This window comes from Osmerus eperlanus, chromosome 25 (genome assembly GCF_963692335.1).
Source record: "Osmerus eperlanus chromosome 25, fOsmEpe2.1, whole genome shotgun sequence".
NCBI classification, from domain to species: Eukaryota; Metazoa; Chordata; class Actinopteri; order Osmeriformes; family Osmeridae; genus Osmerus; species Osmerus eperlanus.
In genome coordinates this window covers 1,316,601-1,330,632 of record NC_085042.1, presented here as the reverse complement: position 1 = coordinate 1,330,632, position 14,032 = coordinate 1,316,601, and the positions used below count along the sequence as shown (strand labels likewise).

Sequence of the window (14,032 nt, the reverse complement as noted above, 5' to 3'; positions counted from 1 at the left end):
ATGTTGTTCCACACAGGCGCTCTGTTACATAACCATGTTACAACATATAGACACACACTTCAGCAGCCGCAAGACTGGCTAAATAGAAAGGTTTTCAATCTAGCTTTAAATGTCAAAATGGTGTCAGCCTCCTTGATTGAAGCAGGAAGTCTGTTCCAGAGAAGGAGATCTATATGAGAACGCCCTGCCCATTGCTGTTTTCTAGTTGATAATGGGAACCACCCAATATCCGGTGTCTTGGAATTGTATTGTCTATATAGGGTGATAAGGGTGCGAGGATACCTAAAAGATGGTGGTGCTAATCCGTGGAGTGATTTGATCAGGAGTAGGACTTTGCAATCATCTCTGGCTTGGATTGGGAGCCACAACAATAATGTAATACGGTCTTAGTTTATGGTTCTATTCAGTAGTCTTACAACATACGTTTTCACGAGTTGCAAATTTTTTACGTAGGTATTTGGGAGGCCAGAAAACAGTACATTACAGTAGTCCAGTCAGGAGTAACCAATGCATGTATACAGTTTTCAGCATCATCCTGTGAGAGGAAAATTTGGCTTGGGGAGACTTTGGTGCCATCAAAGTCCAGGGTGAGATCGGACAGATTCTCCCTGTAATTTTTCGGTCCTAAAATTAACACATCTGTGTTATCTGAGTTGAGGAGTAGGAAATTGGCTGTCATCCATGTTCTTATCACAGAAACACGTTTGTAGAATGTGTGTGGTACTTCTCCAGAACTACCACACAATATTTCTGAAAGTAAGTCTTAGTTCATTCATCAGTAACTGTGTCTCTTCTGCGGGAGATAAAATCACAGAATTCTGGAAAGTCTTGTGTACATGGGTGGTGTAATACTGTATGTTACATCTAACAGATTCACAGTAAAGAGAAAAATAAATTTGTGTGTGTGCATGCTGTGTGCATGCGTGCTATGTGCGTGCATACTGCGTGTGTGCATGCATGCATTTTGATTTATTGTGTGCTTTCCTGCATGAGGACAGGAGTGCAGAGCAACTGAGGGGGAAGAAAAGAGAGCAGACCAAAGGGGAGGTGAGGAGAGGCATAATAGTTAGCCATAGCCTTTGTTACAAAGCTGTGTGGAGACGAGAGTGCTGTTATTCTGTCTGCTCTTCCAATAAAGAAGCGAGAGACAGACAGATGTGTGTGTGTGTTTGTTCGTCTGTGTGTCTCCAGAGCTTCAGAGCAGCATTATTGTAAACATTGGGAGAACGCTTCAGGTTGTTGGCTGGCTGCCCCTGCTTTCATTTGGAACAGAACTGACAACATCTGGAGTGTGTCAACGCTCAACGACAAAGTGTGCGCGTGTGTGTTGGGGTCCCCTTCTCGACCCCTAAGCTGTCTGCCAGGGGATGTGGAACAGATTTGCTCAGATGAATCAAAGGTGCATTATTAATAATGAAGTCCCTGTTCCAGCCTGCCGCTGGGAGCCCAAGTTAGGGAGCGCCCTGTGATCTCATAGGAGACGAAGACAACTCAAATTCAACTCACACAGATGTGTTCCTAAGTACAGTTCAGTATTTCTAAACATTTGATCATGATCAGTAGCATACAGATTTGTTAAAACCTTGTTTTTCCATACAGGATTACGTATTCGGAATATTATACAAAACAAACAATTCTTGCCAAACTGTACAGAACACACAAACCATTATTGAATAAACATATGAAGCACCAACTATGCACTGATAGAAATGAAAGTCACTTGTGGCTTTTGCTTTTCTGTGTACAGGGCATAGCAGTTTGCCAGAAAGTTTTGTCTGATTGCTAAGGCACTATTTGTGATACTATTGGTTATTTCTGCTCCACATACTAACCACAAAACCTTACACCTAACCAGTATTACACTAAACAAACAGTTCTTGAAAAACTCTTCAAACTTTTTGAAAACATTGTATTTTTGCATCAATGCAATGCACCCAGACCATAAGTTGAACAAGCACACAAAGCCTCTACTACACACTGATAGTAATAATGAAAAACCCTTTTTTCTTTAGTTTTTTCTGTGAGCAGGTAAGTTTGCCATTATATTTTGTCATACATGTAGTACTGTAAACGTACACACGCAGGTGTTCGAATGTGCAAAGTATGAATGTAAATTCCGAACATAACACACTATCATCACTACATACAAATGAAAGGAAACAGGATGTTCTAACAGTTTTCAAACAACAAAGAGTCTTCACTAAGAATTGTTTAACTTGTTCCCCTTGTGTTGACAGTGTGCTCTTTGTGTATGTGTGTTTACAGTACTATGTATGACAAAACTTTATGATAAACTGCTATGCCCTGCACACAGAAAAAGCAAAAGCGTTTTTTACTTATAATATCAGTGTGTAATTGGTGCTTCATGCGCTTATTCAAATGATGGTTGTGTGTATGACACATTTTGTGTTTTGACATTTAGAGTGTTTAAGAGTTTTACAAGAATTGTTTTATTTTGCAAGATATGTTTTCAGACACCCCAACCTGCAGAGACTCATTTCCAGGAGGTGGCTCTCCCCCCCCCCCCCCCCCCCCCCCCCTTGGGATGTCTATGTTTTGCTGATTGGGTGTAAGGTTTTGTGATTAGTGTGTATAGTTGAGCAAAATTTGCCAATAGTTAAAAGTAGGTCTGGAAAAAGTTAACGCGTTAATCTTAGCAATTAATTTGAAATGTTTAACGCATTAAAATAATTTTTAATAGACCATTTTTGCGTCTATGGAATCCGAAAATGCTCAAACCATTATTTGGAAAGGAAACGTTTATTCCTCTTTGTTTTTGAGAGATTTCAACTAATCGTGACTCGGATAAACCTCATAGGCTGCGTCCTGCAATAACCTTCTGCATCTGTCCTGCGCTGTAACAGCCTGGATAGCTATCTAGCTAGCTAACCTTCACACTCAGTGTGAACAATAGAACTAAGCAAACTAACGTCCAACACGACACATACCAAAATAAAGACAAGTTTAACAATAGAAACTTAAACAATGCTTCCGTCAACAAAATTAACCCCCCAACTGAGTCCCCCTTTTGTCTTACCGCAAGCCATGCTGAAAACCAAGAGCGCAGTTGCGACCCTACATCAACACCGATGCGAATACAACATAACAACTAAATTTCCCTTTAATGAGTAGTTTGAACCCTATGGAATGCCGTGTTAGTCAAAATGTAATAAATAAATAGATAAGTAAATATATAGATAAATACAAAACAAAATATGGCTATGAATAAACCCTGAAATAAAAAAAAGATGGCAATAAATATATATTAATATATATAAATATAGCATCATATAATTATATAGCTGAATCAATTTACCTACATAAATACATTTACTTATTTCAAAATGACGTTTTTGTAAAGACGAGATTTATTTATTTCATGGGACTTTTATTTCCTAATGCTACATTTATTTTTTGAGACTTATTTCCTAAGGTCACATATATTTCCGAACACCACATTTATTTCTGTGCTGTATTTATTTCCAATCCAACATGCAAACGAGAGGGGCGTGGTTATCTTCAGACCAACGCAGCTGCACAAGATCGAAGGCAGATAGGGACACCTAGATTGGAGAGATGATGGTTGTGTCAGAGATTGCATGCTGGCCTTAGTAGATCAAATTGATCAGCATGGCTTGTCAGGATATATAATTTTGCAAGATGTACAGATAGTATGGGGGGTGATTAGTGCCAAGTAATGTTAGCTAACAAAGCTAGCAACCGTCGCTACGCCTAACCAAGGAGACAATCACTGCCACCGCTACGTCGCTCTCCCATTATGTGGATAGCTAGGTCGATAAGAAGGCAGCTAGCTATAACTATCTAGCCTCACCATTATGCCATGCCGGTATTACCATTTAGTGAGATGAGACCTGAAGTGAAGCCAGACCATTTAAGACATTACCCATACCTTTGGATTTACTGCTTCAAATTGAAGTCAAGTTTCTTAACGCATTGTCAATATTGGCAATGAAAAGTTGCAACAAACCGTGTCCAGACCAAGAGTCATTCAACACGGTACACAATACCCAAACCCAAATATTACTATTTTTTTCAAATGCTTGCACACATTTTTTTTACTTGTCCTCTTTTTTTCAAAACTTAACATACAAATCCAACAAATGCACACACAAAATTCAAAAGGCCTCGCTTCTCTTGCAAAATGAAGCACTGCATTAAAAATATCACAAACACGTCTCAAAAGCAAACTTTTGTCTCATGTTGCAAACACTTTTACCATTATATTACATTTTTGGGTGTATCATATACACACAGTTATTCAGTGACAGATTTGAGGTGTGGTTCTGGTGTTTGAGTGTCTGATTTTGATAGGTGTAAACCAATCAAAACCGTATTGTTCTCCACCTTTGAGAAAATGAAAGCTGAAACGCTCGGTTTTGAAAATGTTGTTACTTTTTCCAGCACAGAAAGAAAATGAGCTACGACTGTGTGAGCGTGATATTGTTTTTTCCTCGAGACATCATGGCTTGCAAAGGACTGAAGCATGGCAGTTAGTCCGCCTCTTTCTTCCTCATAGCATTTAAAGCTACAGACCCAGAAACGGGTCCTTTTCCTGGGGAAAGCTCATTGTGGGACTGCTCGTAGTGGCTGTAATTCTGCACCAAGGCTGAATTTTGGTAAAGAAACTTCAGATACAGTGTTAGTGGACCACTAAGGCCTATATAAAAGCATCCAAAAACAGCATGTCATGGGATATTTAATGACCAGTCAGTGACAAAACGGGTTTGGTTCAGGTCTGTGCCAGAGCCATAGAAAAAGAGAGTTGCGACACGCTTTGATCTCGCCGAAACGTGATCACGTGGTTCAAGTAACTTGCTGTAGTTCCAAAAAACCCCACTGCTGTCAACCGTTTGAATGGTTTTCAATGAAGCTGGCCAACGGAAGTCGCTTTCTAAGGCAAATGACGAATGAAACAGGCTCGGTTAAAGAAATTCTGGCTATCTTTAGCAGACTCGTATCTACAAAAGGCAGTCCTCCCTGACGTTTTTGGTGTAGAATGGAGTGAAATACAACATTGTGAACACTCACTGCCAGTGAAACACAGGAAAAAAGCTAGAGCTTTTTTGTCACGTGGTTCCGGTAGCTCGCTGTAGTAAAAAAAAAAACCTACTGCTGTCAACCTGTTTGAATGGTTTTCGGCGGGACAGACAGCAGCACCATCTCGATTCACGGACATTTTCGGTATATTAACACATAATGTAAATTGGTTACTGGTGTGTTGTATCATGTATGTCTGATACTTTCTTAACATTTATGTATTACATTAACTTATACATAACGCAATATTGTGAAGTAGAGCTAGAAATGGCTATGCTAGCTACCGATACTGTACCATACTGTACATACCAAACAGTAGCCTAATGAGGACTATATTGTTCCACTTAACGTTTAACCTTCGACTGTTGAAGTAAATGGGACTTGTTAAACGTTTTTTTATTCATCAGCCCACTTATAATTGACCACATTAACAACACTTATATTTGTAGTACTTGATGCAAGTTGAATCTAACCATTATCACCAGCAACTGCTCAATTTAAGACAAGAAAGGAGTTTGGTAAAAAGAACAGAATATACAAGGCAACCAACTGCATTCAATAAAACATTTTATTGTACAATATGTCCAGTGTTCTTCCACTCCTTTTGTTTGTAGTGATCCGGTGATGCAAACTAGCCATGTTATCTAGTTGAGCTAGCTAGTGAGTGGACCTGAAATTCCTGCCGAGCGTTGAGAGCTAGCTGGACGATAGGGGTAGCCTGGCTCTGCACTCCTACGTACTTCCGCTCAATTTTGATTTTGCTTCTGTACTAGGTCTGGCCATGAGGTAAGTAAGTCAGCTCTCTCCGGTTAATTTTCTACCGGCCAATCAGCAAACAGAGGGAGTGGCTGTCGTGCGCTAGTTTGTGTTGTAGTTCCATAATGGAGGCGGAGAAAGATGCGAGTGAAGCCATTCGGTCCGTTGTGGCAACGCTCCCAAATATCCATAAGCTAAAGCCAGAGCTAGAACAAGTTTTGCTGAGTTTTGTTGGTGGCCATGATGTTGTGGCCCTCCTCCCCACAGAGTTCGGCAACAGTTTGATTGTCCAGCTATGGCAGCTAGATCTGTTACAGTAGTGGTGAAGGAATTGGCTAAGGCGAACGCTAGCGATTGGTTATGGCAGATCAGAGTGGCTCTGGGCAGATCCAATAGTTTTAAACTTCAACAGAGTACCCGCTTACAAGGAAGTCAACGCTTGTCAATGGAGCGAGGCCAGACTCTCTGTACAAATTAAATGTACGAGAGTCTGGTCAGGACCAGGCTACGATAGGGGACCCCTTAATCTGAAATTCATTGTTGCTAGCTCTAATCAGATGTACTATAGGCTAATAAGAGAAGACGAACTTTGTATGCCAACGAACACCAATAACTAGAACTAATTTGACAGACTATAATAATAATACATTTTATTTAAAGGCGCCTTTCTCTGCACTCAAGAACACCGTACAGGATATAAAATATATTTAAAAACAGCAAAAACAAAGAATACAACAACATTAAAAACAACAGAAGCAGGCAGAGTAATTGACATCAAATGGAATATGTAGTTTTAAACAGATGGGTTTTGAGTTCCGATTTGAAATGGGGGAATGAGTCAATATTTCTTAGTTGGGGTGGTAGTGCATTCCAGAGACGGGGAGCAGAGCGGCTGAATGCTCTACTCCCCATGGTAGTGAGGCGGGCAGAGGGGACAGACAGGTGAATGGAGGAAGAGGATCTGAGGGAGCGGGAGGTAGTGGGACCCTGGAGGAGATTAGACAAGTACGGGGGGGGGGCGAGGTTGTGGATGGCCTTGAATGTAAACAGGAGGATTTTGAATTGTATATGGGACTGAACCGGAAGCCAGTGGAGCTGTTGTAAGACAGGAGTGATGTGGTGGATAGAAGGGGTGCGAGATATAATGCGGGCAGCTGAATTCTGGACCAGTTGAAGTTTACGGAGGGATTTGTGAGGGAGACCAAAAAGGAGAGAGTTACAGTAATCAAGACGGGAAGTGACAAGACTGTGAACAAGAATGGCGGCAGTGTGGGGAGTAAGGGAGGGAAGTAGGTGGACCGGGTAATGTTATTGATATGGGGTTAAAAGGATAGTGTGCTGTCAAGGATGACACCCAGACTCTTAACCTTGGGGGATGGTGAAACGGAGGAGTTGTCAATAATGAGAGAAAAACTGTCAGTTTTGGATAAAGTGGATTTGGTGCCAATGAGGAGAACCTCGGTTTTATTACTGTTTAATTTGAGGAAGTTTTGGGTGAACCAGATTCTTATTTCAGTGATGCAATCAGTAAAGGAGGTGGGTGGGAGAGTGGACGAGGGTTTGGTAGAAAGGTAGAGCTGGGTGTCATCAGCATAACAGTGAAAGTGAATGTTGAATTTGCGAAAGATATTGCCAAGGGGAAGGAGGTAAATGATGAAGAGTATGGGCCCCAGGACAGAGCCCTGGGGCACACCTGAAGTGACAGAGGAGGGAGTGGATTTAAAAGACTTGAGTTGGATGAACTGAGTGTGGTCAGAAAGGTAAGATGTGAACCAGTTTAACAGAGTGTGGGTGATGCCGATCGAAGATAGCCTGTTGAGGAGGGTGGTGTGACAGATGGTGTCAAAGGCTGCACTCAGGTCGAGGAGTATGAGGATGGTTAAAATCAGCTGCCATGAGGAGATCGTTAGTGATTTTGAGAAGTGCTGTTTCAGTGCTATGGAGTGGGCGGAAAACAGACTGGAACTGTTCATAAAGGTTATTGCGGGATAGGTGAGAATGGAGTTGAGAGGCAACAGTTTTTTCCAGGATTTTGGAGATGAAAGGTAGATTGGATATAGAACGGAAGTTATTGAAGTTGGAGGGGTCGGCACCAGGTTTTTTCAGAATTGGGGTAATGGCAGCATTTTTTAAGGATTTAGGGACAGTTCCAGTGGTGAGAGAGGAGTGGATGATAGCAGAAATGAGGGGGACCAGGGAGGGAAGGCAGGCTTAAACTATAAACCAACGGACTTCTGGTTATGATACACATGCTCTCTAGCTAGCTACAGTAACAGTGTTGCTTACGTTAGATACTAGACCTAAAGTCTAGCTCTAACTGCATTTAGAATCTAACAAGCTATAATCTTAGGATAAATGTTATTTAAAGCTGGCTATATGAAATACTAATAATAACAATTGATATGTGGTGGTAGAAATATAAAATAATGCAGGATTTTCATCAATTTACCAGCTAACTTGCTTCGGAGACACAGAAAATTAATGGGGTTCAACGGTGCCATAACGGTGGTTTGGAACTATAGGTCGCGTGAGACACGCTTTACCTCTGCATTCCTCGATAACAATGGGAGTCTATGGAAGTGTCGCAACCATAGATATATATAAAGACTAGATGTCTTACGGCGGAGTCTAGAACGTCCGCACATGGCGGCCATCTTGCTACAGTCAACTCGCTCACCCATAACATTGTGTTGATGCTACAGTCAACTCGCTCACCCATAACACTGTGTTGATGCTACATGTACTTTTTAAATGACCATAACTTGCTAAATTTTCAACCGATTTTTAAACGGTTTGGTTTAGCATGCAGTGGCATAACGACATCTCTGACATCTCTGACATTGATAACAAACCAAACCGTATTTGATGGAATTGACTATTCTGTAGTTCCCAGGAAAGACTGTTTATAGTTCACGAGATGTCATAAAATGTTCTATTTCAAATATACTTGTGTTAATTGATTTAATTCAGTGTTTTACATGATGATAACAAGCTCAAGGAAAATGCGCTTAATTGCGATTAATCACAGCATATTGTGCGATTAATTAGTTTTAAAAAGTGTGATCGATTCCCAGCCCTATTTCAAAGATAATACTTTAGCAATCAGAATAAACTGTAATGATCTATGAAGGTTTTCAGAGGAGAACTGAAGAACCCTTCATACACAAGTATACCATGTAGCTGGTCTGAGTTCAGGGGGTCGGCACTCAATAAGTCTCAATCTTATTGAGTCGGGTGGCCAGTTGTAGTTTTGGCAATCTTTTGGCAATCTTTCGCAGAGTCTGCTTGTCTTTAATGAGTTTGTCATAGAAAGCTGTGCACTTTATAGGTTGATTTCATTTTCACGAACTACTCATCAGAGCAATAAACCTACACAGCATTTCAACTTCACACAGTGTGTTGCATGTGAATATTTGGGTTTTGCATAAAATAACTATCCACTATTTGCGTGTTCACAGCAGCCTTTTCTAAAGTCATTTGGGAGCTGAGGAGGATTCTGATTGGGTGACAGTTTGCAGTTAGCTATGCGGCCACATTTATAAGCCTATTTATTTGTAACGTCACTTGTGGCACCGCACACATCCGTGGGTCCTGAAATGAACACCTGCAAAAGTATAACTTTGCGCAGTGCCCGGTTCTCAAGCTAATCGTTCCACTGTTCCACACACACACAGACAGAGATTCCTGGAATCATAGTTGGATGATCAAATAGGTGGCTCCTACAAGAGGGTTTAGTAGTTGGTCTTCCTTCTACTGGAAAACCCCTTTGAAATCTAAGAATGTATACTTTCTCTTGGATTCCCTGATGTTCCCTGAATGGATCCCTGAATGCTTTTGTGTGTGTGTGGATGTGTGTGTGGATGTGTGTGTGCATGTGTTGAGTGTATGTGTGTCTGTGTGAGAGCATCAGTGTATGTGTATTTTTGTGTGTGTTATGGCATGCAGTGTTCCCCATCTCAAAGACTTGGGTTTGGCAATATTCCAGGCAGCTGGAAGCCATCATAGACCCAATTACAGTCTGTATCTCTTTGTTTCTTTCTCCTCTCCCTATTTGTGAACGTGCATTTGTGTGTATGTACGGGTGTGTGTGTGTGTGTGTGTGAGTGTGGTGTGTATGCCTGCATGTGTGTCTTAATTGTCTTTGTTAGCAAATGTGCCACCTACTAACATGTCCTTGCCTCATTTCCATCTCTACAACAACCCTTGCTTTTCATTCCCTCTCTCCTCTTTACCTTTCCTCCTGCTCTTTACCTTCCTTATCCAGTCCTCCTTCTTTACTCCACCTATTTTTTACAGAGGAATGTCCAAATCTGCTGCCCACATCAGGAATCAACACTGAAATGAGCACATAAAAGACAGAAAGAGCAAGAGAAAAAGAGAGATGGAGAGCAGAGTGATATGCAAACAGACAAAAAGAAAGTTAACAAGTGAGCCTTTGTGTTCCTTCATACCTGCTCTCTCAAACACACACACGACTGGACCTTGTTAGTGTTTCTAGGAAGTCCAGTTTATTGAATGTGGAAGAAAAGAAACTGTATCCAGCCCCCAACCCCATTCACCTCCAATCCCCTCATCCTATTCAAAAAAATATATACATTCATGTCTTTCTCTCTATTACTGAGTATACCAAGTCTGTGAACAGCTGCAGACCAGGGAACAATTAAATTAAATCAATTTATATCTAATTAAAGATAAAATAATCTAAATAGTCTCTTCATTGTACTGGATAATGAGTTTGTGACTATTTTTGCCACCCCCTCCCCACGCACACACAGATGGAGATGTGGGCGGGTGTTGGTCCAGACGCACCAAGAGAAGGAAACTCACATTCTTGCTATGGAGAGTCATCAAGTATCAGGTTTCTTTAGACCCTGGCGGGACCCTCAGACACACACACACATACACACACACACGGTTCAAGTTGGGACCTGCTGCAGAGTTGGGATTGAGGACTGGGAGGAGCTTGTGCGGTTTCCCTTCTTTGTCCACTAGAGGTCAGTATTAAAGTAATACAGTTCACAATTGCTATAACACATTTCTTGAAACAGTCACCCATTTTCTCAAAACTGTAAACACAAAACCTCATCTTCAAGCACTATTTACAAAACCTCTGAATCCTCTTGCAAAATGAAACTTTCGCCTCAAAACAGATTTACCTGTGCTCAAAATCAAACACTGCTCTCAAGTCATAAACAAAGTGATCAAAATGATATACACTATCAAGCAGTCAGTAAACAATACACCAACATTATAAAGGAGAAAAATATAAAATTTTACATTTGAATGGACGAAATCAGAATCAGAATCAGAATTCGGTTTATTTAAACACGGAATTTACTGTGGCAGGGAGGTGCAAACACTAAACATATACGAATCTTTAATTAAGTAAAGGTACAGAAGTTTACAGTTTTTATCGATTGCTAACACACAAAAATAGGAACATATGACACAATCACCACAACTTGTAACTCATGTGCCAACTCTTTTAACCAATTCTGCTGAACTATAAACACATTTTGCTGCTTTAGACACAAATTTCAATTGCGAGCCACACTTTCCTCAAAACACAACACACAATTATCTGCTTTAAACACAGATTTCAATTGGTAAACCACACAGTCTCCAAAACACTACACACAATGCTCTTTATTTTTAACACTTCATCCATGCCAAAAGCTCCTTGTTTTCAGACAGAACACATTGTTATTCAATTAATAAAACTTCAATTTCCAAGGCTGTTGTGCAATTTATAATCAAGGTTTTAGCAATATAAGGGACATAGGTGAGCTCCTGGTTTGGAGAGCAATGAACGACATGGAAGCACAAGCATTTCAGAGAGGCAGAGGAGTAAGGGTAAGAGGGGGACGAGGAGGCGGACGAGGAGGAGGAAGAGGTGGAAGGAGAGCAGTAATCACTGATGAAATTCGGGCCACAGTGGTCGACCATGTCGTGAACCATGGTTTGACCATGCAGGAGGCAGGCAACCAAATATTAGCCGCTACTCCGTTGCATCCATCATACGGACGTTCAGGAGAGAAAATAGGTAAGAAATACTAGGCCTACTATGACAGAAAAACGGTTGTATTTTTGTATTTAGAGTATTTTCCATTGTTCTGTATTTGTACATTTTGCAGAACTGAAAGATTACCCCGGCGTGGTGGGAGGGAGCGTACCTTCTCAGATGCACAGGAAACAGCAATAGTCAACATGGTTATGGCAAATAACGCATTAACCATAAGACAAATAAGGAATACAATAATCAATGACCAAGTCACATTCCCCAACATTCTCACAGTTGGCCAGGCTACAGTGGACCGTGTTCTGAGGCGGAACGCACTAAGAATGAAGCAGATATACAGAGTGCCGTTCAACAGAAACTCTGACAGAGTCAAAGATTTGCGCCATGACTATGTGCAAGTAAGTCTTACTCTATATATTCTTACAGCTGATTGCGTCCTATTACTGTAGCACTGACACATTAGTGGACTATATTGTAATCCAATTCAATGTTACAGTATTTTCAAGTGTTTTACAACAATGTGTAGGCCTATTTCTGATAACTACTGTAATATTGTCATGTTTGTTTCAGAGAGTTCTTGAGCTAGAGGCAGCTGAGGAGTCGAATACATTTATTTATATTGATGAGGCTGGTTTCAACCTCTCCAAAACAAGGCGCAGGGGCAGAAACATCATTGGACAACGCGCCATTATCAATGTCCCTGGCCAGCGGGGAGGGAATATCACTCTGTGTGCTGCCATAAACCACAACGGCATCCTCCATCACCACTCAATCATTGGCCCCTACAACACTGCCCGTCTCCTCATATTCCTGGACACACTCCACAACACACTTATTCCACCCGACCAAATAGTCCATGCAGAGCAGCCCAGGTATGTTGTTATCTGGGACAATGTAAGTTTCCACCGGGCTGCTCTGATCCACAATTGGTTCACCCACGGTTTTTGGTGCTTCCCCTCCCACCATACTCTCCATTTCTAAACGCAATAGAGGAGTTTTTTTCTGCCTGGAGATGGAAGGTATACGAACGCAATCCGCAGGCGCAGATGCCCCTGATACAGGCCATGGAGGAGGCATGTGGCAATATAGCCCCTGAGGCCTTTCAGGGCTGGATTCGCCACACCAGGCATTACTTTGAGGGGAGGGGTCGGCCACAATCTTCCTCACTCGCCTCAGGGTCCTCGAGGTGTGCAGGTCCAGAGGGTTGGTCGATTGCAGCCGATCACCTCCTCAGGAGTGCGGATGATACGCTGCAGTCTGCTCTTGTCCTTGGCAGTGGCAGCAGTGTACCAGATGGTGATGGAAGAGGTGAGGATGGACTCAATGATGGCTGTGTAGAAGTGCACCATTATTGTCTTTGGCAGGTTGAATTTCTTCAGCTGCTGTAGGAAGTGCTCCTGATAAGGCCTTCATACATGGTGTTTTCCCATTCATCGTAGTGTTTTCACTTGAGTACATCAGTGTTCAATCGATGCTTGAAAAGTCTACTCAAATAATAGTCTGTGTTTGTTGTTTAAAATCAAAATACCATTTTGAGGTGACATAACATTGTTTTGAAACCAAAGTAGCATTTTGTAGGAGTTATGAAGTGTTTTGAATTTTGTGTGAGTGGTTTTGGGGTTTGTGTTTAGAGTTTTGAGAAATCGGGGTAGGCTTTCAAAAAATGTGTGTTAGCAATCGATAAAAACTGTAACAACATTTCATGTATGTGTGACAACCATTTGCTAAACTTGCTACAACAGGGCAGGCAACTCAAGCCATTTCTTTCAGCTCCAGGTAAATCGGCTATCGGCCAATGTGAACTTTTGTGCTCGTGCCCTGTTAGTATCCGCGAGCACATTTGCAGGCAACTTTTATTGACGTAAGCAAATACATGGGGTGATAGTTTACCCATTTCGGATTGGTTTCAAACTTAGCAAAAATCAGGAAAAATTATTCTATGAAAAATCTAGTAGTATGAGCCAGGTTCGAGAATCGAACAAAAATTATTGGGGGAGATAGTTTTGTAAATGTTGACTGGAGTTAATAGAATAAAAACCACCGGAAGTCTAACAAGAAATGCAATACCACCTACATCCACCGGGGCCGTTGCTTCAAGCCGAGGGGTGGGGGCTTGACCTGTCTCCCCCTGGCTCATATAGCCGAGCCAAACAGCGCCACCCAGTGTACAGCCATAACCATTACAATACAAATACATAT

General features: G+C 41.4%; 1 protein-coding gene across 1 annotated transcript; it reads left to right on the top strand.

Annotated features, from left to right (window-relative positions):
* The first annotated feature begins 11,979 nt into the window (after nt 1–11,979).
* LOC134012308 (uncharacterized) lies at nt 11,980–12,814 on the top strand. Its single transcript, XM_062452102.1, has 2 exons — nt 11,980–12,231; nt 12,404–12,814. The coding sequence occupies exons 1-2, from the start codon at nt 12,022–12,024 to the stop codon at nt 12,812–12,814; spliced, it is 621 nt and encodes a 206-aa protein (XP_062308086.1). The 5' UTR covers nt 11,980–12,021.
* The last annotated feature ends 1,218 nt before the right edge of the window (nt 12,815–14,032 follow it).